At 59.0% G+C, this 24,981-nt stretch overlaps 2 protein-coding genes and 1 long non-coding RNA gene across 9 annotated transcripts; 2 read left to right on the plus strand and 1 right to left on the minus strand.

The window, feature by feature from the left end:
* Positions 1-1,463: 1,463 nt before the first annotated feature.
* Positions 1,464-15,745, plus strand: PRX (periaxin). 7 transcript variants are annotated; one of them, XM_019819517.3, is made up of 7 exons: positions 1,464-1,723; positions 5,967-6,010; positions 6,094-6,192; positions 6,316-6,441; positions 8,445-8,601; positions 11,079-11,275; positions 11,916-15,745. In XM_019819517.3, the coding sequence occupies exons 1-7, from the start codon at positions 1,681-1,683 to the stop codon at positions 15,537-15,539; spliced, it is 4,290 nt and encodes a 1,429-aa protein (XP_019675076.2). In that variant the 5' UTR covers positions 1,464-1,680; the 3' UTR covers positions 15,540-15,745. The 7 variants fall into 7 exon arrangements, with proteins under 7 accessions (XP_019675076.2, XP_003997845.3, XP_011288189.2 ...); XM_003997796.5 differs by lacking the exon at positions 1,464-1,723 and adding an exon at positions 2,682-2,733; XM_011289887.4 differs by lacking the exon at positions 1,464-1,723 and adding an exon at positions 5,091-5,565.
* LOC102901002 lies at positions 2,318-17,734 on the minus strand. The gene is made up of 4 exons (XR_442033.4): positions 17,587-17,734; positions 6,920-7,208; positions 3,030-3,167; positions 2,318-2,451 (listed from the first exon to the last, which is right to left on the minus strand). It is a non-coding gene; the product is annotated as an uncharacterized LOC102901002 (long non-coding RNA).
* A 79-nt stretch (positions 17,735-17,813) lies between these two features.
* On the plus strand, positions 17,814-24,386 carry HIPK4 (homeodomain interacting protein kinase 4). The gene is made up of 4 exons (XM_003997797.6): positions 17,814-18,513; positions 21,206-21,562; positions 22,320-23,168; positions 23,906-24,386. Exons 1-4 carry the CDS (start codon positions 18,049-18,051, stop codon positions 24,083-24,085), a joined length of 1,851 nt encoding a protein of 616 aa, XP_003997846.1. The 5' UTR covers positions 17,814-18,048; the 3' UTR covers positions 24,086-24,386.
* Positions 24,387-24,981: the final 595 nt, after the last annotated feature.

Below are 24,981 nucleotides of genomic sequence, written 5' to 3' on the forward strand. Positions count from 1 at the left end.
CATGACCTGAGCTGAAGTCGGACACTCAACCAACTGAGCCCCCCAGGTGCCCCTCCACGAACTCACTCCTACATATCCTTCAGGTGCCAGTTCAAATGTCACTTCCTCCAGGAAGCTCTCCCTGCCCTTTCTGGTAGTACCAGAGTGCCAGGCCCCTCTTATAGACCTAGATCTGTCCCTCATAGTGCTTAGCTCAGTATGTAAGTATACACTCATGTCACTGATCACTTCTTTAATGTCGGCCCTCATACCCACCCCCCCCCCCCACACACACACACACTGGGAGTCTTGTGAGGGCAAAATCAGGGTCACTGCTGTGTCCTAAGCACCACTGAGCCCAGGGTTGGATACCGAAGAGGTATCTGTGAACAGCTGCTGAATGAATGTATACATGAGGAGGAAACATAAGGGGCATGTTTGGCCCGGGGACACAGCCATGAACAAGGAAGGACATAGTTGTCACCTCCTAGAAATTTCACATGTGCTGACCTCTCTCTGGATTCAGATCCTCCCCACAGGCTGTTCCCTCTGCCCATAAAACTTCCCCTCCCTCTTCTCTTGCCTAGCTCCTGTAGGTCATCCAAGTCTCAGTTCACATGTCCCCTCCTCCAGGAAGCCTTACCTGACCTCCCTTGCTAAGCTGGAGCAAGGGACCTTTCCTGGGCTCCCCCGTCAAGGCCCTGACCTTTTTCCCTGTGACTCTCTCACCCCAACCCTGGGCCATGCTGGGTCTGTGTCCCTGTTGGACTGTGAACTTTGTGAAAGCAAGCCCGGGCTATCTCGGTCACACTGTGTCCCCGGCACCATCCAGCGTAGGGCTGGACTCACTAACTGCTGACATTGGATAAAGACTGCTCCCTTTCTCCCCTCTGGTACACTTTGCCTGCATTTGTCCCCTCTCCCTGGAAGCCCCTTCCTGCACTTTTACCTGACTCCCTGCTTCTCCACCATCCAGTTTGACTTCAGAGGTCACGCCTTCCAGGAATCCTTTCCTGAGCCTGCCCCCCACCCCCACCCCATGGTACATGGTAAATGTAAGTCTGTCGGTATCTCCAATGCCCAGCAAAGAGGCTGCTGGCAAGGGCTTGTGAATGTTTGTTGAATGAATAAATGAACAGGTGGATGGTTGAATGAATCAGTGAGAGAGAGAGAGAGAGAGAGAGAGAGAGAGAATGCACTGGGGTGAGGGGCTCCTCAGGACCATCAGCAGCCCCATTCCTTCCTCCCTTCCCAGGAGAAGGGTTCTGGCAGGGTTCTGGCCACACCCCAACCCTTGGTGGCTGCCAGGCCTGGATGGCATTTCCCAGAGCTCAGCACATTCCTGCCTTCCCTGGCGGCTGAGAGTGGGCAGGGGGCATTTTGGAGAGAAGGGGGGAGGCCCCTAGAATTCTGGGATCCTGCCAACTTGTGCCGGGTCCCCATGCCCTCAGGGAAGTAGGCCCCAAGCTCTCGGTGTGGCGGGGAGGGGTACAGGTCCACAGAGGGGCCAGGGGGCTGGTGTGAGGGGCAAGGTTGACAACTGAGGGGAAGGCCTGGTGGCCGTGCCTGGCCAGACAATGGGACAGAAGCTGCTGACATGCATTTTGGGGGTAATCCCCAGTTTCATCCCAGCCCTGGCCCCAGGCCTGGGCTCAGAGAGCCCGGAGCATCGGAGCCAGCGGCCGGGTGGGTGCAAGGGGCATGTGGGGGTACTTGTGCTCTCTGTGCCGCCCCCCGGGGTCTGGTGAGTCAGGGCAGGCTGGGGCCGGGGGCTGAGGGATCAGGGTGAGGCCTGGGGGCCTTGGTTTGGGAGTTGGGCAGGTCGGGGTTCAAATCCTGGGGCTACCAATTACTTGCTATGGGTGACTTTGGGTTTCACTTACCCTCTCTGAGCCTCCTTGACTGTTTTATGAAGGGGACAGAAGAGAGTTGCAGGGTCTCTGGGCCTAATGTGTTCCCCGTGTACCCTGGATTCTGGGAGCAGAGCTCTGGGTGCCCAGCACATTCTTTAGCACATGATGGGTGTCCCCCCAGCACAGAAACTCCATTAAACAGAGAAGTGGGGTTCCCCTGTGCCCAGGCCAAAAGCCCCTCCCCCAACAAGTCTAGCCGGCCCCCTAATTTGTGTGACTAATAATGCAAAATTCTTATAAGGAGCACTCACTCTGTGCCAGGCACTTTTTCAAGTTTTTAGCCTCTTTTAACGCATCTCATCTTCACAACAACCCCATGAGGTGGGCGCTTTTTATCACCCCTGTTTTAGAGACAAGGAAAAGGGGGCCCAGAAAGATGCCGTGGCACAGCCAGGAGGTGACTAGACTGGGATCTGAACCCAAACTGACCGGGAGAAGGAGTAGAAGGAGTTTATTTTAGGGGCCCCTGGAACCAGTGGGGCCATGCCTGGGTCTGGAACCAGGAAATAATGCCTGTCGGGTGATCAGCCTCCGAGTGGCGGGAGCAACGTCCAAGTCCCTGGAACAAGGCTCCTGGTGAAGGTCTCAGCCCAGTCCAGGGCGCACAGCCTGTCTGAGCCGTCTTATGGCTCCCCACCCCCTTGCCTGTGGATGTAGCTGGGGGGGGGGGGGGGGCAGGGATGTTTGTTTCCCCACCACCCACTCCCTGGTGATGTCATGCCTCAGCAGCCAATGGCTGGGGTCTCTCCCTCCTCCCCCTCCCCATTCCTTTTCCCCCCCAGCCTGGGGCTGAGGCTGAGCAGACGGACTGGGAGCTCTCGAGGTGTCTGGAGGCTTAGGGGTAAGAGATCAGCCTGTCTAACCCGATGCTTGGCCAGGCTGAGAAGCCAAGGGAATGAGACCCAGGGTCCTGGGAGGTGCTGGCAGGTGCTGGCAGATACTGGGAGGGTACCTGGGCTCAGGAGGCAGTGTGGTGTAGGAGTTAAAGGCACAGACTTTGGAGCCAGACCCTGGGTTCGAATCTCAATGTTCCCCTCTTTCTGGCTATGCAGTCTTGGGCAAGATGCTGCACCCTTTGTACCTCTGCTTTTCCATCTGTGAAATGGGCTGATGGAGAGTAAATGAATTGCTGCTTACCAAGAGCTGGGCAGGATGCCTGGGGTGGAGCAGGCTTTTTGGTGCTTGGAATAGGGTGCTGGGGAGGCAGCACTGATCCCGTTGGTAGGAGGCAGGTGCCTGAGCTGGGTTTTGTCCCTCACCCAGAGTTCCCCTTGGCTAAGAGAGAAAGTGGGGCCACTGGTTAGCAAAACCTGGATACGAGACACTTGAGATGCACAGCCTACCCTCCAACTGCTGTCAAAGACTAGTGTATATTGCCTGAGCACTTACTCTATACCAGGAATATTCTAAGCACCTGCTGTTATTTTGTGAATCCTCAAAGCCACTCTTAGTGGCTCCATCTCACAGATGAGGAAACTGAGGCCCTGGGAGGTGAAATACTTTGCCCAAGTATTCAAACCTGAGAAATGTGAGAGCGGGGACTAACTGAGGGAGCTGGGAGGCCCCTGCCAGCACGCCTCCCCCTCTGCCTCACAGATGGTCTAGGGGCCAGGATGAGTCCGGTCAACTCCTCACTCCCACTGCTGAGGGCACCAGATCACTGGCAGTTAGGGAAGCTGAAGCTCTGGGTAGGCAGAGCTCCTAAATGGGGTTGGCACCAGCCATGGGGAGAAGAGGGTACAGAGGGGCAAATCTAGGGGTTTCCTCAGCAGGCCCAGCTCAGCTGAAGGGCCCAGGGCCCAAATGACAGGCACTCACCCCAGCCCCTCTGAAGGGCATTGGCGGCATCATAAATTGGATTCTAAGTGGCACCTTCCTCCGGGAGGTATTGTGAGGATTTAATGAGCCAAGGTAGGGAAGGGTCTTTGCACATAGTAAGTGCTCAAGAAATGGGGACTCCGAGAATTCTAGAAGCTCAGGAATGTACCAGGGGAGTGCCAAAGGAACCACTCAAGAATGGCTCTTGGCACCTGGGCGGCCCTGCCTGGACTTGATTCACCGGGGGAACCCCAATAGATCTTCCCCTAACACAGTCAGGGACCCCCAGGAACCTCCCCCTCCCCTCCCCTGCCTAATGGGACGGGTAGGGCTGGGAACAGAGAGTGCCCGGGGTGGACGGGGTTTCCTTCCGAAGCCACCCCCACCCCATGCCAGGACCTGGGTATGTGGCTCAGGAAGGGCACAGTTAGGCTAAATATAACCTGGGTTGGGCGGCTGTCCCAGGCAGGGATGAGGAAGGAGGGCACTCTCTCTTGCTCCCGCCCCAGCTAAGCTTCCTGTGCCAGCCTCTGGGTGTGACCCTCGCTGCCCTGGCCTGAAACCGGGAGCTTGCGGTCCAGGAGAGCCTCCCCTCCATCTCTACCACCTCCTACACGTAGCAGGCTCTCCCACCTCCAGCTCAGGATGCTACGTTGTGTCAGGGACTCAGTCTTGCAGACCCAAGTTGTCTGTTACCGTCGTATCCTGTCACTGTGATATCTGAACCCTAACTTTCTCGTAAGTAAAATGGGGGTACTGAGGCCACATCTGTAAAGTGCCTGCCCAGCCCAGAGTCGGCACCAGAGAGGTCCTTCTAAAAATGCCCGTTTCGGGGCACCCTCAATCCCCATGCCCTCCCCCCAGTTGTTTTGCTGCTTGGGCTCCTCCAGTGCTCAGAGCCACCAATACGAGTTCAGTTACAGAGTTGGGGGTCAAGGGCAGGGTCTTGGCTGTGTGACCCCAGACAGGTCACTTCCCCACGCTGAGCCTCAGTTTCCAACTCTAAAACAGCCACCGCATTCAGGGTGATTTTGAGACTTATGGGTGCCAGCCCTGGGTCCAGTTCAGAGGAAATGCCACAGATGTGGGAGCTGAGGGCTCAGAGGGGAGCCTGGGGAAGGCCATGGAGACCAGGACTCCTAGGAGCACCAGAGAGGGGCCCTCTGCTACTGTGGGGTGCCTGCCAGTGGAGTGGGTACAGCTGGAGCATTGAGGGGTCCCTGTGTCCTCTATCTTGGCCAGTGGTGGGCTATGAAGAGCCATTGTGCGGCTGGGGGTGGGTGGGCAGGGGCGGAATGTGACTGGGCCCAGCAGATGGGCCATTGTTTGAGGGAATGTGCCGCGTGAGGCCTGACCTTTCCCTGTAGAGTGGGGGTTGGCGGGTTGGCATGCCAGGTGGGGGCTGGGAGGACAAGGCCAGCGTTGGCATGAGGAGGGGTAGAGAGACAGTATCCACTCCCCAGAAAGGTCTGTTGGGGAATCTGCATGGGAATCCCAGTTCTGCCGCCTTCTCACTGTGCTGTGTGACCTTATGCAAGGTCCTTGGCCTCTCTGAGAGGCTAGGGTTTTCTGTAGTGAGAAGCACAGGGCTGATGAAGAGTAACCACTCCAACACCCATTGGTTATTATCATCCGTATAAGAGTCTGGAACTCTCAGATAAGTTCAAGTCCTGGCTTAGCCATTTGTGACCATCCGTGCATGGCTTCCCTTCTCCCAGCCTCAGGTGTCTTTTCCGTTAATGGGCTCAACGATTGTCTTGACCTCACAAGAGTGTTCTGAGGTTTATGTGCAATGACCCCTGTGGGACATCTGACACAAGATCGGGACCACGGGAAGTTCTTAGTCACAATGATAGTAAGTGCTTCTGAAGCCCCTCCATGTACCTGGAATTTTAGATTTGCTAACGTATTTGACAAAGTAGGTGCTCTCCTTCTCCCCCGTTTTCTAGACGAGGAAGCTGAGGCACAGAGAGATGAGGTGATTTGCCCACAGGGAGTACGTGGGAGTGGTTAGGATGGGTTTATACGGAATGTGGCTCCCTCGCTCCGCCCCGGTGTTTGGTGGAGTGGCTCTGCTGTCGGACAGTCCTAGGAGTCAGCTCTGGCTTTACTGTTTGCTGTAAAAAGGTCTTCTAAGCCTCGGTCTCCCTGCCTGCGCTATGGGGATAGAATATTGACAGCACGCAGGAAGGGGCAGACATGTAGGAAGCAATTGGTGGGGTCAGCTGATGGTAATGCTCACCTTCTTCTTCTTAGAGCCCCGGACCCAGGAGGCCCAAGGAGCTGGAGGTGATCCTGAGGTGAGCATTGGCCGGTGCCACATGCCCCTCCCTGTCCCTCCCTGGCCTGCTTGGAGCCTCATGCCCTGGTCTCTTCCTGGCAGGCAGCAAGACCCCAGAGGAAGGGCGCGAGCCCCGCAGACGACTGCGCAGTACCCCAGGCTGGGCTCCTGTTAGGAGGGGGTGCCTGTGCTCAGGCAGCGGTGAGAGGGCAGGGGTGGGGGGCCCTGCTCCCCTTCTGATACCAATCTTGACCTCTCCCTCCATGCCCAGCCTCCTTCTCTCATCCCTTCCCGGCCTCAAGCCTCCACCCCTGCCCCCCACAGGCTCAGAGGCAGCTGCTCCATGCAGAGCTGAAGCTGGTCCTGCAGCAGAAGGGAGAGAGGAAGCAGGAGCCTGGGGCCCAGGTGACTCCCAGCAGCGCCATGGAGGCCAGGAGCCGGAGTGCTGAGGTGAGTTCCAAGGGGGACTTAGGGGGCCTGGTGGTGGGGCTGCACAGGCTAAGGCAGCTGGAAGACGGACACTTCCTGATTTCTCTGTGCCTCAGTCTCCCCATCTGTGAAATAGAAATAGCAACAGTGCCTATTTTATAGGTCTCTGTGAGGGGAAAAAATTAACATATGTAAAGCACTTAGCACAGTGCCTGGGACCGACTAAGAGTCAGAGGAGCTCATTCATCTGGAGATAATGGAGTTATAGTAATAACGGGCTAAAGACAAGTAGGCAGGATGGTAGAGGGGTTGTTAAATGCATGAGCTTTGAGCCCATGGGCTTAAGTCCCAACCTTACCAGTTTAGCTCTAAACAGGTGACCTGACCATTCAAGCCCTGCTTCCCCATTGGTGAAATGGGACAATGGTCCCCACCTCTAAGGGTGTTGAGGGCTCACTCTCGAGCCATGGGCACAGGGCCTGGCATCCAGGAAGCCTACCTGAATGTTAGCTGTGGTCACTGTTAAGGAGATAGAGGACTGGTGCCAACTGCTTCCAGGGGATGCTAGGCACAGAGCGGGTCCACTTCTACAGGAGCCAAGCTGAAGCTGAGGGGTGGCCGGCAGGGAGTTAAGGGCAGGGCCACTGCCTCCAGGCCAGCCTATGGGCTCTGAGGTCACAGACCTGGGGTTCAGGCCCAGCCGCTTAACTTGCCGTGCGGCATTAGGCGAATCACTTTGCTTCTCTTTACTTGGTGTCCTCCTTTGAGTCTGTCCAAGCTGTGGGAGGCTGAAATGAGACGGTGGGCATAGAATGCTTAGCCCAGGCCCTCAGGGTGGTGGTGATGGGCATGCCATTCCCTGCTGCCGTTACAACACGTTCCTCCCAGCTCTCTAGTCCCGGGACCACTGCTGGGCCCAGACTTGCTTTCCCCTCTCCAAGCCCTATGCTCAACCCGACTATACCAGCCTTGATGCCCTTGCCCATTAGAGTATCTCTCAGATCCCTGTTGCTTCAGGGCTCAGCTCACAGAGACTCCTTCCGGTACACCCATGTTACCTAACTCTACAGTAGGGAAATGGGCCCAGAGAGGGCAAAGTTCTTGCCTAGAGACACACAGCAGATTGAGTTCTAAGATGGTTGTGGAACTGAGGTGAGAGTCACTGCCTTTTCTAAGCCGGGAAGTGAATCCCGGAGTGCGTCACTGGGCCGGGGCCAGGGCAGCACCATTTACAGTGAATACCAGGAATGCCACGTCTGCTCATTACCCACGCACCCCCCCTCCCCCATCACTTGATTCCCTCTCCCAAAGGCGTTATGCAGGTCTTGGGGTCACAGAGTCCACAAAAGGGAACACTCTCACATACATTCAAGCCTCCAAGAGCCCAGTCCCACCCTCACTCCTCCGTCCTGCACCACTTAAGACGTCCAGCCCTTTCCCCAGAATCCCCTTCTCACACCACCCCTTGTTCTGCTCTTATTAAAGCCCCTTCCCATACCTCAATCCCACCCTTAGACTATGGGTCGCCGCCTTACTTCCAAGTATGACTCTCTAGCCACACCCCTCTCAGATTTTTGGCCCCTCCTCTGTGGCTGTCCGCGCGTGCAGTCTGACTAGGCGCCAAACCCCTAGTCCCGCCCCGAATTGGCCCCGCCCCCCGAGGGCACAGCCCCGCCCTATCAGGCTCGCCTCTTACATCTCAGGTTCCCTCGGGCCTACCTACACCGCCCCTCCTCCATAACCCCGCCCCTAACCCCGCCCCTTTAGACGGCGGCCACAGGGCTCCTCCCGGCCAAAAAGTGGACGGAACCGTTGAGCCTTGCAGCGGTTCCGAGAGATCAGGCGGCCCTCGCGCTTCCTTAAAGGGAAGATGCCGGAGTGGGTGGGACCGCATGGCCGGCCTGAGCCGCGCCTAGGGGCTTGTAACTCGAGGACGCGTTTAAGAGCCGTTTTTAAGCGCGATGCCGGGCTCTGGGTGAGGTCCGGTCATAGCGCCCCATGCGATGCCTCGCCGTCCTCCGCAGGAGCTGAGGCGGGCGGAGTTGGTGGAGATCATCGTGGAGACGGAGGCGCAGACCGGGGTCAGCGGCATCAACGTAGCAGGTGGCGGCAAGGAGGGAATCTTTGTCCGCGAGCTTCGGGAGGATTCCCCCGCGGCCAGGAGCCTCAGCCTGCAGGAAGGTGGGCGGGGCGGATGCATGGGGCGGGACATCCCTGAGGGGGCGGGGTTAGGAGTGGGCCCTTGGTCCGGGGCGTGGCTGGCGGCCAGGAGGCGGGGAGAAGGGCTTGGGGCGGGGCTTTGTGTGTAGGCCTTGCAGTGGCTCGGAGCGGGCTCTGGAGGTTCGTTGTGTCGGTTTGACTCCCAGATCTGCAGTTTAGTAGCTTGTGAATTTCTGTGCCTTGGTTTTTTTCATCTCGAAAGTGGGAATGATTTTAGTACTCACCTCATAGGGCTATGACTCGGATTAAATGAGTCAGTATTTGAAAACAGCGCTAAGTGGCACATAGCACCATGTAAGCACTAGTTATTATTTTTGTTGTTGGGACTGGAGAAAAGAGGTGGAGTTAACAACTTGGAGGGGTGTGGAGGGGAGCTTAGTAAGTAAGGGATGTTTTAGGTGACATAGATGAGGCTGGTGTGGTATATTCATGCAACAACTATTTACTAAGTGCTTGCTATTTCCAGATATTATTCTAGGGGCTTGGGCTACTGCAGTGAACAAAACTCTCTGCACTTGAGCTTACCTTCTAGTAGGGAGAGACATATTTGAGCAAAGTTTGTAAAATACATAGTAAGTTAGAAGGCAATATGTGCTATGGATGCCAGGAGGACAGTTATATTTTTTTTCTTTTCTCTTTTAGAGAGAGAGAGCACATGAGAGAGCCAGCAGGGGAGAGGGGCAGAGGGAGGGAGAGCGAGAGAGAAAGAGAGAGAGAGAGAGAGAAAGAGAGAGAAAGAATCTTAAGCAGGCTCTGCACTCAGCGTGGACCCTGACACGGGGCTTGATCCCAAGACCCTGGGATCATGACCTGAACCCAAATTACGAGTTGGATGCTCAACTGACCCAGGTGCCACCCAGGTGCTGCAGGACAGTTGTCTTTTTAAATAGGGTGAGCCAGGAAGAGAGAAAAGGCCTGCTGGAGGACAGGGAGTGAGCTCTGTGTCCATCTGGAGGAGCATTCCATGCAGAGAGAACAGCCAGTGCAAACATCCCAAGGTTGGGGTGTGCCTAACTTGATGAAGGAAAAGCAAGGAAGCCAGTGTGGATGGAATAGAGTTAGAGGAGAGGAAAGTAAGAAAGGAGGCCAGAGAAGTAAGGAAAGGGCAGTTTTTAGAGTGCTATATAGACCATGGTGGGGATTTTGGCTTTTAATCTGGGAGGGTTGTGAGTGGAGGAGGAACATGAGTTGGCTGTGTTGAATAGCATGCTGTGGTAGCAGTAGGCTGAAGGCAGCAGGGTGGGGAACAGGGAGCCCAACAAAGAAACTACTCCGGGGCACCTGCTGGCTCAGTTGGTAGAACATGTGACTCTTGATCTCAGGGTCATGAGTTTGAGCTCCACATTGGGTGCAGAGGTTTACTAAAATAAAATAAAATAAAATAAAATAAAATAAAATAAAATAAAATAAAATAAAGAGGCTACTCTGATTATCCAGGTAAAAGATGGTGATGCTGAGGACCAAAACAGTGATAATGGAGTTGAAGAGAAAGGTTTGGATTATGGATGTATTTTGAAGGAGAGGAGCCTTCAGGGCTGGATATGGGGTATGATGAAAAGAGAGGGGTCAAAGATGTGTCCAGGGATTCTTGACCTGAGGATGGAGTTGGCAGTTCCACAGATGGGGAACACTGGGGCTGGAGCTTGCTTGGGGTAAGACCACATTTGCAGTTTGGATCTGTAAAGTGAGGGGTATCTATTGGATACCAAGGTGAAATGTGGAGGGGTAAATGGGTATAGGAGTCCTGGCTCAAGGTTCTGGAAGGGGGTGTCAGAAGTGTGACTGGAGATGTGGAAACAATGCAGCTGGATAACTCAATGCATTTGCCATTAAGGCGAACAGATGTGTGGAGCAGGAGCTCCAGGAGTGAGGTCAAGACAACTCTTCTTATGGGAAAAGTAATGGTATGCTGATGAGAATAACATACAAGAGAGGGACAAAATGATGATGTGGGGAGAGAGGGGAGAATTGCTTGAGGATGTCCCTGAAAATGTGGTGGAAAGATTGACCTGGGGGAGAAGTGAGGACAGGTGAAGTAAATTACCACAGGGGCAGGTGGGGGGGGGGTGAGTAAGGGGGTGGGAGTTTCTAGAAGTTCTTTTCTGATCCTGTTCTCTCAGTAAAGGGAACAAAGTCGAGTGTCTAAAAGGTGAGAATGGGAGAGGGAAGTGGAAAGCAACGGGTGTGGTTTGAATGGGTGTGGATTTGCTGGGGGAGGCGGAGCTAAGGCCATGGGGCGGGGCTTCACGCTTGAGTGTCTGCACCTTAAACTGGGAGGAACTTTGCTTCTCAATTCTGGGCTGGGGGTGGGCAGGATAGGCGGGGCCAAGGTTTGGGGCTGGGCCTCGCTAGCTCCAGGGAAGTGGGTGGGACCAGGCCTGGATGGAGCCAAGCGGATGCCCAGCCCACGCCCTGCCCATCTCCCGCTTCACCTGCAGGGGACCAGCTGCTCAGCGCCAGAGTGTTCTTCGAGAACTTCAAGTACGAGGACGCACTACGCCTGCTGCAATGTGCCGAGCCTTACAAGGTCTCCTTCTGCCTGAAGCGCACTGTGCCCACCGGGGACCTGGCGCTGCGGCCTGGGACCGTGGCTGGCTACGAGATCAAGGGCCCACGGGCCAAGGTGGCCAAGCTGGTACGCGTGCTTAGCCCGGTCCCGGCTCTGGACTGCCCCAGCGATCCAGTCTCTGCGCCGTGAGCCCCACTCTTCCACACCCTGGGCCAGCCTTGCCCTCTGTCTTGTCACTAACCCAACTCTAATCCCACCTTCTGCCTCCTGTTCCCCACTCCTAAACTCCTCCCTGGGGAGGGAGACCCGCCCATCTCAGACCTTCACCCACTTTGGAGAGGAGGCAGCTCTAGGCATGCCGGGGGTCCTGAACCGAAGGGACTCCAAACCAGGGAGGCCAGGTTCAAACCTGAGTGCTGCTCACTTACTGCTGAGTGACCCTGGACAAGTTTCTTTCCCTTTCTGGGCCTCAGTTTCCCCATTTCTAGAATGAAGGTATTGGGGAGAATCCTGGATGAGGACCTAGAAGTCTTGGGTCCCAGTTCCCACACTCCTGTTGACTCTTTGTCAGATGCTAAGTGAAAGTCTTTGCCTTAGGGGGCCGGTAATGGTGAAATGACAGGAAGGAAGTGGGGATGGTGATTTGGGGACGAGATGCTTCGTCCGACACATCCCCAGCCTGGTGTAATGCCAGATGGGGATCCCCCCCGTCTACCTCGAGCCTCCCACTGTCCCACCGCCTCCCGCATCTCTCCTCTCTCCCCAGAACATCCAGAGTCTGTCCCCTGTGAAGAAGAAGAAGATGGTGGTACCCGGGGCCCTGGGGGCCCCTGCAGAGCTGGCCCCTGTTGACGTCGAATTCTCCTTTCCCAAGTTCTCCCGTCTACGTCGGGGCCTCAAAGCTGAGGCTGTCAAGGGTCCTGTCCCAGCTGCCCCCGCCCGCCGGCGCCTCCAGCTGCCTCGGCTGCGCGTCCGGGAAGTGGCGGAAGAGGCCCAGGCGGCCCGGCTGGCCGCCGCCGCTCCTCCCCCAAGGAAAGCCAAAGTGGAGGCTGAGGTGGCAGCAGGAGCCCGTTTCACAGCCCCCCAGGTGGAGCTGGTTGGGCCCCGGCTGCCTGGCGCCGAGGTGGGTGTCCCCCAGGTCTCAGCCCCCAAGGGGCTGGGAGAGGTGGCCCTCCACCTGCCAAGCCTTGGACTAGGCGCCCCAGCCCCACCTGCTGTGGAGCCCGCAGCCCTAGGGATCCAGGTCCCCCAGGTGGAGCTGCCCGCCTTGCCCTCGCTCCCCGCTCTGCCCACGCTGCCCTGCCTGGAGACCCGGGAAGGGGCTGTGGTGGTGACGGTGCCCACCCTGGACGTGGCAGCGCCCACCGTAGGGGTGGACCTGGCCTTGCCGGGTGCGGAGGTGGAGGCCAGAGCAGAGGCACCTGAGGTGGCCCTGAAGATGCCCCGCCTCAGTTTCCCCCGCTTTGGGGCTCGAGCGAAGGAAGTTGCTGAGGCCAAGGTGGCCAAGGCCAGCCCCGAGGCCAGGGTGAAGGGGCCCAGACTTCGAATGCCCACCTTTGGGCTTTCTCTCCTGGAGCCCCGGCCCGCTGCCGCTGAAGCTGCTGTCGAGAGCAAGCTGAAGCTGCCCACCATCAAGATGCCCTCCTTTGGCATTGGGGTCTCGGCCCCTGAGGTCAAGATGCCCAAGGGGCCGGAGGTGAAGCTCCCCAAGGCTCCTGAAGTCAAGCTCCCGAAGGTGCCCGAGGCAGCCCTTCCAGCCGTGCAGCTCCCCGAGGTGGAGCTCCCCAAAGTGTCAGAGATAAAGCTCCCGAAGGTGCCAGAGATGGCCGTGCCCGAGGTGCGGCTTCCAGAGGTGCAGCTGCCGAAAGTCCCCGAGATGAAGCTCCCCGAGATGAAGCTCCCGAAGGTGTCCGAGATGGCCGTGCCGGAGGTGCGACTCCCGGAGGTGCAGCTCCCGAAAGTCCCAGAGATGAAGCTCCCGAAGGTGCCCGAGATGAAACTCCCGAAGGTGCCCGAGATGGCGGTGCCCGAGGTGCAGCTCCCAGAAGTACAGCTCCCGAAAGTCCCGGAGATGAAGCTCCCAGAAGTGAAGCTCCCGAAGATGCCCGAGATGGCCGTGCCCGAGGTGCGACTCCCGGAGGTGCAGCTGCCCAAGGTCTCAGAGATGAAAGTCCCTGACGTGAAACTCCCCGAGATAAAACTCCCCAAGGTGCCGGAGATGGCCGTGCCTGATGTCCACCTGCCAGAGGTGCAGCTGCCAAAGGTGTCCGAGATGCGGCTGCCGGAAGTGCAGGTGCCGAAGGTCCCAGATGTGCATCTTCCGAAGGCACCCGAGGTGAAGCTGCCCAAGGCTCCGGAGGTACGGCTGAAAGCCGAGCAGGCAGAGGCGGTGGAATTTGGCTTCAAAATGCCCAAGATGACCATGCCCAAGCTGGGGAGGGCAGAGTCCCCACCACGAGGCAAGCCAGACGAGGCCAGGGCTGAGGCCCCAGGGAAGCTGGTAATGCTCCCCTGTTTGCAGCCAGAGGCGGGCACCGAGGCTCGGGTGGGTGTCCCCTCTCTCTCACTGCCCTCGGTGGAGCTAGACCTGCCGAGGGCCCTCAGCCTGGAGGGGCAGGTCCCAGCAGCCGAAGCGGGCAAGGTGGAGCGGGCAGAGAGCCCCGGGGCAGCGGCAGGGGTCGGGGAAGTGGCCTTCCGGATGCCCTCCGTTGAAATCGTCACTCCACAGCTGCCCACGGTGGAAGTGGAGGAAGGGCGGCTAGAGGCGATGGAGATGAAAGCCAAGCCCTCCTCCAAGTTCTCTTTGCCCAAGTTTGGACTCTCGGGGCCCAAAGTGGCCAAGGCGGAGGCTGAGGGGGCTGGGCGAGCCACCAAGCTGAAGGTGTCCAAGTTTGCCATCTCACTCCCCAAGGCCCGAGCGGGGACTGAGGCCGAGGCCAAAGGGGCAGGGGAGGCAGGCCTCCTGCCCGCCCTCGATCTGTCCATCCCGCAGCTCAGCCTGGATGCCCATCTGCCCACGGGCAAGGTGGAGGTGGCCGGGGCTGATGTCAAGCTCAAGGGGCCCAGGTTTGCCCTGCCCAAGTTTGGGGTCAAAGGCCGGGACACTGAGGCGGGAGAAGCAGTGTCAGGGGGGGCTGAGTTGGAGGGCAAGGGCTGGGGTTGGGACAGGAAGGTGAAGGCGTCCAAGCTGAAGATGCCCTCCTTTGGGCTGGCTCGAGGAAAGGAAGCTGAGATCCAGGGCGGGCGTGGCAGCCCCGGAGAAAAGCCAGAGTCCCTGGCCGGCCAGCTTAAGATCCCCGAAGTGGAGCTGGTCACCCTGGGGGCCCAGGAGGACGGGGGCGCCGAGGGGGCAGCGGCCGTCAGTGGAGTTCGGCTACCAGGCCTGCAAGTATCCACGACCAGGCAGGCGGGTGCCGAGGGCCAGGAAGGGGGGCTGAGGATGCCCCTGGGTATCTCCCTGCCCCAGGTGGAGCTGCCCGGCCTCGGGGAGGCCGGCCTGGGTGCCACCCCCGGGCAGCAGGTCAAGGGTGCAGCCCCTTCAGCAGAGGGCACAGCAGGCTACAGGGTCCAGGTGCCTCAGGTGACCTTGTCTCTGCCTGGAGCCCAGGTGGCAGGTGGTGAGCTGTTGGTAGGTGAGGGCGTCTTCAAGATGCCTGCTGTGACGGTGCCCCAGCTTGAGCTGGACGTGGGGCTGAGCCGGGAGGCGCAGGTTGGGGAGGCAGCCACCGGCGAGGGTGGCTTGAGGCTGAAGATGCCCACACTGGGGGCCAGGGCCGAAGCTGGGGAAGAGGGGCCTGGAGACCAGCCCCCAGGGGCCGAGCGCACCTTCCGCCTCTCGCTGCCCGACGTGGAGCTCTCGCCACCTGCTGTGGGCAGCCACGCCGAGTACCAGGTGGCAGAGGGCGAGGGGGATGCCGGACACAAGCTCAAGGTGCGGCTGCCCCGGTTCGGTCTGGTTCGGGCCAAGGAGGGCGTGGAAGAGGGTGAAAAGACCAAGAGCCCAAAACTCAGGCTGCCCCGAGTGGGCTTCAGCCAGAGCGAGGCAGTCACTGGGGAAGGCTCCCCCAGCCCCGAGGAGGAGGAGGAGGAGGGCGGCGGGGAAGGGGCCCCCGGGCGCCGAGGCAGAGTCCGAGTCCGCCTGCCCCGCGTGGGCCTGGCCACCCCTTCCAAGGCCTCTCGGGGACAGGAGGGCGACGCAGCCCCCAAGTCCCCTGGCGGGGAGAAGTCACCCAAGTTCCGCTTCCCCCGGGTGTCCCTAAGCCCCAAGACCCGGAGTGGGAGCGGGGACCGGGAGGAGGGTGGATTCCGGGTCCGGCTGCCCAGCGTAGGGTTTTCGGAGACAGGGGCTCCAGGCCCTGCCAGGATGGAGGGGGCGCAGGCTGTCATCTGAAGCCCCGGGGGCCGAGGGAGAGTTGCCTCCCATCTTCCCATCCCTGCCTCGTCCTCGTTTTGTGTGTGACATAACTAGCACTAACCCTCAGAGGGCCGGGAGGTGGGTGACTGACCGGGAGAGGGCCGGGGAGGCCTCCTTCCCCGGCTCACTGGCTGGACTGCCTGTATCTTGCCAAACCATGTGAATAAAATAATCCAGAGGTAGGCTTGTGTTCTGTTTCCTCTGTGCGTGTAGAGGGGTGGGTTGGGGAGGGACGGGGGACAGGGGAGGGTGGAGAGGGTGCAGGGAAAGAGGTCCCCAAGGAGGAAGAAAGGGGACTTGAGCCTGCCCTGCGGAGAGTCTGTGTTCGGGAGAGACACAGGCCACCCCTGGTCTGAAGAGAGTCAGGGAAGCCTTGCGGTGGGCGGGTTGGGAAGGGGCCTGCCCTAGCCATTCCCAATTCCCTAGGGCCTCTGAGCAAGACCCCTCTGCTGGGGACTCTGCCAGTTCTGGGGGAAACACTCCCACCAGACCTCCCTGGGGTCGCCCTAAGAGAGCACAACTATTGCTACCCATCTGCCCTCTGCTGGCCACCTTCACATCCACAAGAGTGCCTCCACATCCTGGTGATCCTTTCCTGTCGGGCTGGTTTGACTGCCCCGGCCACCGGGGCCCCACCCAGGGAGGCCCCTCCCTGTCCCCTCTCCCGGCTCATGGGTTCAGAGCCTCCACCCCAGATACCCGGCTGCCTCTTGGGACTAGGTCCCAGGGTCCTCAGCTCCCATCAGGGCTGGGCCTCGGCTCCCGGGGACCCTTCCCCACTCAGGATCTAAGCTCCCCACCGAGGCCTCCAGACTCTCCCTCATCGGCTGTGCCCTCCAGTTGTCACAGACCCTTGATGTATCCTAGTCCCTTCCCCTTTAAAGCTGGCCTCCCTCAGGTCCCTGCCTGGTCGTGCTTTCTCTTCATTCCCACCAAACATGGCCAGACACGGTAAGAATTTACACTCACGGTGTGCACCCTTTGCCTAGTGCCCCGGCATTTGGGGTTTCCCTCCCACCACGGCTGTCCTGTCAGCGTTCTTAGTGACCTCTCTGTGGCCACGCTGAGGGCTTCCTCTGTCTCCCTTTTCCGGACTTCTCAGGGTCCCTTCCTCCTCCCTGAACACCCTCTCCTGTCACTTCCCCACTCCCTCTCTCTCTCTTTATGCCCTTTGGGCCCTCAGGACTCCTCCCAGGCCCTCATTCACCCTCATACCCTCCCCAGGTCATGTCACCCCTCCCCATGGTCCACATGGGAATGCAGTGCACCACCCGTGGACGTCTCCCAGGCACTGGGAGCTTGGCTCTAGAACCAGACTGCTGGGGGGTGGGGGGGAGGTGGGGGTGGGCGGTAAGCCTGTATCTGGCACCCAGCTGGGTGACCGTAGGCATTTGTTCAACTTCTTTGTGTCTTGATTTTCTCTTTCATAAAATGGAGCTATTAAAACGTATGTCATTAGGATCAGCTAAGGCTTGTAAAACACTCAAGACATGTCTATATGTTTCGGTGTCCAAGCTTTTAATCTGACACCAGCATCTTCTCCCCTAAAGTGCTCCTTATCTGAGGGACCATCCCTGAGCCCTGGGCCTTGTTCTGGATGGTTCCCTCTTCCCCCCCCCTCCCCCGACCCGTCAGTCCCACAGCTTGGCCTCCTGTCTCATACACCAGCCTCCTCCCCAACACCCCACCCTCTCTCACCTGGGCCCCGCTCCAGGCTCAGGGTCTCCAGTTTCGTCCCCTCCACTCTTATTCACACAGTAGCTTTCTGATACTTCAATCTGATGCTGCCCTGCCTTGCTCACAGCCCTTCTGTGGCTCCCCAGTACCCTGTACCCAGTACCCCAGGACCCTAAATGACTCCAAACTCCTTAGCCTGTCAGTGAAGACTTTTTACCACCTGGCCCTGCTTCAGTCACACCTCTCCTACTGCAGCCACCGGCAGGGGTGGGTGTTTGCTGAACACAGACACACACACACACACACACACACACACACAAACACACAAATCCCCCCAGCCCTTCACCTCTGTTGAGGAACGTCCCTGCCCTCCGGCCTAGAGGTCCAGGATCAGACTTCCTTCTCAGTCAACCCTTCACCTGTCCAGCCCCTCCAGGTTCCGCCACTGGGTGGGGGAGGGGGCTCTACCTGCCACCCCACCCCCCATTCCAGCCTGGGGCTCAGGTCTCCGACAACAGAACCAGAGCCACTCAGCAACGCCGGAACCCATTCGGGGGCGCCTGGGGCCCCTCGTCCCAAGCCAGGAGGGCTTCGGGGGAGGGGTGTGGCCCCTGGCAGACTGGCAGTGAGGCCCAGGGGGCTGGGGGGTGCCAGGGAGGAAGGGGCGAACCTCGCAGCGGGAGATACAAGTGCGGTTCTCTTTCCCCCACTGGGGGGGCCTCGGAGCCGGTGGCGGGGCCGAAGGCTTCGAAGGCAAAGCCTGTGGGGTGAGGGCGACAGCAGGGCAGTGCCCGGTGGCAGGGGCACCATGGCCACCATCCAGTCCGAGACCGACTGCTATGACATCATTGAGGTGCTAGGCAAGGGCACCTTCGGGGAGGTGGCCAAGGGCTGGCGGCGAAGCACGGGGGAGATGGTGGCCATCAAGATCCTCAAGAACGATGCCTACCGCAATCGCATCATCAAGAATGAGCTTAAGCTTCTGCGCTGCATGAGAGGCCTGGACCCAGAGGAGGCCCACGTCATCCGCTTCCTCGAGTTCTTCCATGATGCCCTCAAATTCTACCTGGTCTTCGAGCTGCTGGAGCAAAACCTCTTCGAATTCCAGAAGGAGAACAACTTCGCACCCCTCCCTGCCCGCCACATCCGCACGGTCACCCTGCAGGTGCTCAGAGCCCTGGCCCGGCTCAAGGAGCTGGCGATTATCCATGCCGATCTCAAGCCCGAGAACATCATGCTGGTGGACCAGACCCGCTGCCCCTTTAGGGTCAAGGTGAGTGGGGCGGCCCTGGGGTGATGGTGTCCCTCATTCCGGTCTTCTCCTGGCTTCCCCCAGCCCTAGACGCCCTCCTGTCACCATGGGCTCCCTTGTCCCGCCTACCCCACCCCCACGCCGCTGAAGTCTTCTCTGCCCTACCCTGCCCTTGATGCCTGTCCCCACCTCCTAGTCCTAAAATCCTCATCTCCCTGTCCCGATTCTGACATCCTCTGTCTCTCAGACCTGAGGCCTCTCGTCCTTGTCCAGTTCCTAGTTCACCTCCTCGAGGCCCAGTCCTGTCTCTGTGGGGCTGACATTCTGGTGGGGGAAATGGAGTCGCCAAGACAAATGAGTCAAATATGGTATATGAGTGAGAAGGAGAAAAGATAAAGTAGGGAGGAGGATGTGGGGTGTTGACTGGTGGTGCTGAGTGAAACTGTCGACAAGGAGGTCAGGGAGGCCTCACGGGGAAGGTGACATTTGAGAAAAGTCCCAAAGGAGGGAGGTAGCCATGTAGGCATCTGGGGAAAAGCATCTGGGTAGAAGGAAAAACTAGTGCAAAGGCCCTGAGGCAGGAGTGATCTGAGTCTATGTGTTTGAGAAGCACCCCAGAGCCCAGGGTGGCTGAAGCAGGGTGAGAAGAGGAAGGAAAGGGGCTCAGGGAGGTGACGGGGCCTGGTCACACAGGGCCTTGCAGGCCACAAGCCCCTGGTCCCCTCCATCTCATTCCCGGCCCCTCTGCCTGCCTGTGTCCCCTCCCATCCCAGCCCCAATCCCTCTGCCCTAGCCCCCCTGTCTGTGCCCCCCAATCCCAGCCCTGGCCCCTCGGTCCACTTCTGGGTTTGCTACTGTCTGGGGATGGGTCTGAACTAGAAGCTCCGTGGAGGCAGCCACGTCAGATCTGTCGGCATCTGCCAGCACGGTCCTGTGGCGGAGACAACGCTAAATGAACGTCAGAGTCACGGGGAGATATAGAGACATGAAAAGGCAGATCATTTTGCCCTAAGAGATGGAAGGACAGAGACCCAAGGAAAGAGAGGCTCCCACGAACACAGCAGGAAACAGGACAGATCCACAACACCTGGCCAGTGTTGGCACCCCTCCCGTGTTTGTGGAACGGATGGATGGATGGATGGATCCCATGAACACTGAGTGCCCAGGGTCCCTCAAGCTCTGAGATTCAGGCCTCAGCAGTCTGTATTTAGAGTCCGGATTAAGAGCCATTTCATCATACCACCTCCTGCACCTAGAAAGTGAGGGGTAGCTGAATGAAAAACAGGGAAACTCGGAGAGGGAAACTGAGGCAGGGACCAAGATAGAGTCTTGGACATTCAGAGTGAAAATGGCCCATGGCCCTGAGAGAGACAGACTTTCAGCCACATTCACAGTGCTGGTTCAGCAGGTGCTCGTCGAGCCCCTGTCACGTTCCGAGGGCCTGCGAGGGACGTGAACAGTGTCTGATGATAAAGACAGAAGAGGGTCGGGGCTTCAGGGAGGGGTCTTCCTAGCAGTGACACAGAGATGGAGACGGAGAGAGACGCTGAGAGATGAGAGGCACGATGAACAGGCAAACAATGAAAAGGCAAAAAAAAAAAAAAAGAACGAGAGTTACAAACAAGAGGCAGAAAGAATGGCAGGGACATAAAGCTGATTCATTCATTCATTCATTCATTCATTCACTCACTCTTGACGGAGCCCCTAGCTGTGTGCTGGGTACTGTTCTAAGTTTCTAGGGAGGCAGCAGTGAAACAGACAAAATCCCTGCCCTGATGGGACTGACATCCTAGCTGGGTAGAGAGACAATGAACTCTAGTGAAAGGTAAAATGTGTGGTGTGTGAGGTGGTGTTCAGAGCTCTGGAGAAAAGCAGAGTGCTGGGAAGGGGGATAGGAACGGTCGGGGAGGCCGTTTTTCATAGGATGGGCAGGGGAGGTCTCACTGAGAAGGGAACATTTGAGACCTGAGAGGAGGGAACCGTGTGGACATCTGGGGGAAGAGCATTCCAGGCAGAGGGATCAGCCAGTGCAAAGTCTCCGAGCTGGGAATGCACCTGGCTTATTTAAGGGACAGTGAGAGGCTCATGCGAGGGGGAAAGGGGGAGGAGCTGAGGGCAGAGAGGTGATGGGGCAGATTGCTCAAGCTTTGGGGGCCACACTGAGGACATTGGCTTTCATCACAGGATGTGATAAAGCCACAGGGGGGGTCTGAGTAGGGGAAGGACGTGATCTGAGTCAGGTCTTCATAGGATCTCTCAGGGTGCATCTGATGCAGAGATTGGGGCACCGAAGGAGGAGCAGGGAGACCAGAGAAGAGGCCCTTACATTGGCCTCAGTGGGAGACGATGGAGGACAGGACGGGGCAGTGGGGGACGATGAGGCTGGGATACAGAGTGGGCAGATTCTGGATCTGTTCAGAAGGTGGAGCCAACAAGATTTGCTGATGGACGAGGTGTAGACCGAAGGACAAAGAGAGGGATCCTAACCCTCACAGACATAGGTTCTAGTGGAAAGAAACAGACGGAGAGACCAACATGCAAACCAGAGACATAGACTGGCAAAGACAGGGACATAAGTGAGAGATAAAGACTCCCAGACACGGCGATGGCCAGATGGCAGATGCAGAAAGACACTGGCGAGAGACACCGGGGAGGCCTCGATCGGCCGTCCCTGTCCCTCGCCCTGCCCACCTGCCTCCCTCCCCCGACACAGGTGATTGACTTCGGCTCAGCCAGCATTTTCAGCGAGGTGCGCTACGTGAAAGAGCCATACATCCAGTCGCGCTTCTACCGGGCCCCTGAGATTCTGCTGGGGCTGCCCTTCTGTGAGAAGGTGGACGTGTGGTCCCTGGGCTGTGTCATGGCCGAGCTGCACCTGGGCTGGCCCCTCTACCCGGGCAACAACGAGTACGACCAGGTGCGCTACATCTGTGAGACCCAGGGCTTGCCCAAGCCCCACCTGCTGCACGCCGCCCGCAAGGCCCACCACTTCTTCAAGCGCAACCCTCACCCCGATGCCAGCAACCCCTGGCAGCTCAAGTCCTCGGCCGACTACCTGGCTGAGACCAAGGTAGGGGCGCAGGCGGGGCGAGGGCAGCGGTGGCGGGGGGCGGGGGCTGCCGCATCGCATCAAGAAAAAAGAAATCTAGGTTAGACCTCGGAGAGGACCGGAAGTTCGAGGGTCAGCTGCGGGAGTGGTCACAGCATGAGAGACGTGGGTGAGACCGAAGGTGGCACTGCAGGTGGATGGTGGCTCCTCAGAGTTTCGTGGCCGGGGGCAGCACGCTAGTGTGGCAGGGAGGTTCGACCACTGGGAGCCCTGGAGGACCGGGCTCGGGGGTGGAGGACCAGAGGTTTCGAACAGCCCCTCTGCTAGCAGCTGGTAGGGGCCGGACCCATGGATCTGGGGAGGACTACAGGTGTGGGGGGTGGGGGGAGTGAAACTTGGCTCAGTGAGACTCTGGGTTAGATGACAGGAGGACCACAGAACACAGGTACCTTTCCTGCAGCAGTAGGAGGGCTCTGGGTCAGACCGGGGCGGCGGGGGGGAGGGGGGGGTCTGGTATTGGGGAGTAGGTGTGGCCCTCCAGCAGCAAGAGAGCTCCGAGTCAGATCACAGGCAGAACCAGAAGCCTAGCTTCAGGCGTGTGGACTTCGTAGCAACATGAGCGCCCTGGACCAGCCTCCAGGGCACACTGGGAGCTGGGGGTGGAGGAGGGTGGGTCATGTGTGGGCCCCACTTCGGGAGCACCCAAGGCCCAAGGCCTGGATTCAACGTCAGCCTCGTGCCCTCCCCCCCCCCCCCCCCCCCCCCCGGGTCCCACCAGGTGCGCCCCCTGGAGCGCCGCAAGTACATGCTCAAATCGCTGGACCAGATCGAGACGGTGAATGGCGGTGGGGCGGCCGCCCGGCTGACGTTCCCGGACCGCGAGGCGCTGGCGGAGCGTGCTGACCTCAAGAGCATGGTGGAGCTGATCAAGCGCATGCTGACGTGGGAGTCGCACGAACGCATCAGCCCCAGCGCAGCCCTGCGCCACCCCTTCGTGTCCATGCAGCAGCTGCGCAGCGCCCACGAGACCACCCGCTACTACCAGCTCTCGCTGCGCGGCCGCCGCCTCTCCCTGCAGGCGGAGGGCAAGACGCCCGCGCCGGTGGTGGCCGCTGCGGAAGACGGGCCTCCCTACTACCGTCTGGCCGAGGAGGAGGAGGCCGTGGGCCTGGGCAGCGTGGTGGGCAGCGGGCCCTTCTTCTGCGAGGAGAAGGCACCGGGCATGCAAAGGGCCATCGACCAGCTGGATGACCTGAGTCTGCAGGAGGTGGGGAGTGGGCTGTGGGGGGAGACCCGAGCCGATGTGGTTCCCGACATGCTGGCCCCACTGAAGGCAGCCGCCGCTGGCCGCCGGGTGCCCGACTCGGGCCCTGAGCCCATCCTGGCCTTCTACGGCAGCCGCCTGGCAGGCCGCCACAAGGCCCGCAAGCCCCCCGCAGGCTCCAAATCGGACTCTAACTTCAGTAACCTCATCCGGCTGAGCCAGGCTTCGCCTGACGACGATGGGCCGTGCCAAGGCAGCGGCTGGGCCGAAGGAGAGCGCCGCGGGGCCTCTGCCGAGCCGCCTGCCATCCTGCAGCGGGATGGGGATGGACCAGACATCGAGGATATGACCATGGATGCTGACGTGAGTGAGCCAGGTGGGCCGGCGGGGTGCAGGTGGCTCTGGGATCAGGGCCTCCCCGAGCTCCAAGATGGGGGTGTCTGTGAACCAGGCCTTGCCCACCACCCCGCCCCCCCTCCCCCGCTGCCCCCCGCACGTCTGCATTGCCTGCGGCTGGCTCAGGGCTCAATACATACTAGTCCACTCTCAGGATGTGATAAGGTTCAGCAAACACGAACCCATGTTCAAGATACGATTAGGATTTGATACGGCCTGTGTTCAGGATGTAACATTCAGCACACCCTAGCCCACCCTTACAATGCGATGAGGCTCAGCACACGCTACTAACTTCAGGTTAAGAGGCTCAGCACACACTAACTCATACTCAGGACGTAAAGTTCGGCACACATTAACCTACTCTCATGATGTGACAAGGCTCAGCACATACTAATGCACTTTCAGGCTGTGTGAAAACTAAGAACGTAGTAGTAATCCATCTACAGGAAGTGATAAAGGCCCAACACTCGGAACAAGGCCTTAGTAGGTGCTCACCCCCCCTCGGAAAGAAGTTCCTTCAGAATCCCTTAAGGTCTCCACATATGCTATTTCAGGCCCGAAAGTTACAATGTGGGTCCAACAAAATCGCCCTCAGGAAGTGAGAAGGGTTTCATTCAGGAGTGGAGAGAGTCCGTGAGGGGCAGGCTGGTGGTTCCCAGGGTTGGGGGGCTTCTTGGCTGATGGTCCTTTCTTCTCCCCCACAGAGGCCGGGCCCTGAGCTCTTCGACCCCAGCAGCTGCCCTGGGGAATGGCTGAGTGAGCCAGACTGGACCCTGGAGGGTGTCAGGGGGCCCCTGGCTCAGGGGCTCCCACCCCGCCACGTTCACCCGCATGGTGCACCCCGGACCACCAGCTTCCTGCAGCACGTCGGTGGGCACCATTGATGGTGACCCCACCCCTGCCCATCACCGGGGGCTGTGCTAGCTGGGCTGGGATCCCCTCCTTAGAGCCATTTCCTGAACCCACAGATTATTCTTACAGAAAGATAGTTATCCAGAAATTCCCCGTTACCCTCACCCATGGTGCATGCATGCCAGCACACACACGTCGAACACAGGAGGGCCTTGGGGTCTGGCCCGTGGCCCCCGGGCCAAAGGGACACAGGAAGGGGGCTGTACCCCGCTGGCCCCGCGCATGCCCTTGGCCCCGCCGCCTCTGCCTATTTCAATAAAGAACTGTTCAGCAGCCCTGCGTGAAGCCTGGCCTGGTGCCAGGGTGGGGTTCAGGCCGGTGGCCAGGGCCCTGCTCTCCGATCTGCGCCCAGTCGGCTACCGGCTCAGGCTGGAGGCTGGGGTGCCGTCGCACTGGGAAGGGACAGGCTGCGCTCGCTCACTGACCCACCCCCTAAATATGCTACGTGCTTGGCACGGGAGAATCCACCCTCAGATCATTCCCGGTGTTCAGCAGTTGCCAACCCAAGCTCGCCAAATGCCCAGGTCTCATCTGTTGACCTGCCCTTGCCACGTGCACAGGCTTGGCATGCACTCACCCATGCTTGGGTCACGCTAAGTGTCAATTCACTTGGCAGGCAGAAATTCACGCTCGGTGCACACTCCAGTGTTCAGACATGCGAGCCCACCCTGGGGGACACGGTGACGGGTCAGCGTGTGCCCGTCTGGCTGGGAGGCTGGGAACGCCACGCTGAGTGTGCAGCAGCGTGGGGCTGGCCACGTGGGGGTCAGCTCGTGCCAGTCCACATGGTCACACGCTACATGCTCAGCACGTACTGGTTCATGTGCATTGCACACCGAGAGCCCAGCACGTGCCAAATACATGCTAA

The sequence above is a fragment of the Felis catus genome, chromosome E2 (assembly GCF_018350175.1).
Source record: "Felis catus isolate Fca126 chromosome E2, F.catus_Fca126_mat1.0, whole genome shotgun sequence".
NCBI classification, from domain to species: Eukaryota; Metazoa; Chordata; class Mammalia; order Carnivora; family Felidae; genus Felis; species Felis catus.

Excerpts from the sequence above, each read along its gene's own strand:
- HIPK4 (XM_003997797.6), top strand. The coding sequence starts at position 18,049 with ATGGCCACCATCCAGTCCGAGACCGACTGCTATGACATCATTGAGGTG. Across the intron at positions 18,514-21,205 it reads GCTGCCCCTTTAGGGTCAAG|GTGATTGACTTCGGCTCAGC; the intron begins GTGAGTGGGGCG and ends CCCCCGACACAG. Across the intron at positions 23,169-23,905 it reads ATATGACCATGGATGCTGAC|AGGCCGGGCCCTGAGCTCTT; the intron begins GTGAGTGAGCCA and ends TCTCCCCCACAG.
- PRX (XM_011289887.4), top strand. The coding sequence starts at position 5,496 with ATGTGCAATGACCCCTGTGGGACATCTGACACAAGATCGGGACCACGG. Across the intron at positions 5,566-5,966 it reads AGTTCTTAGTCACAATGATA|AGCCCCGGACCCAGGAGGCC; the intron begins GTAAGTGCTTCT and ends TCTTCTTCTTAG. Across the intron at positions 11,276-11,915 it reads GGGCCAAGGTGGCCAAGCTG|AACATCCAGAGTCTGTCCCC; the intron begins GTACGCGTGCTT and ends CTCTCTCCCCAG.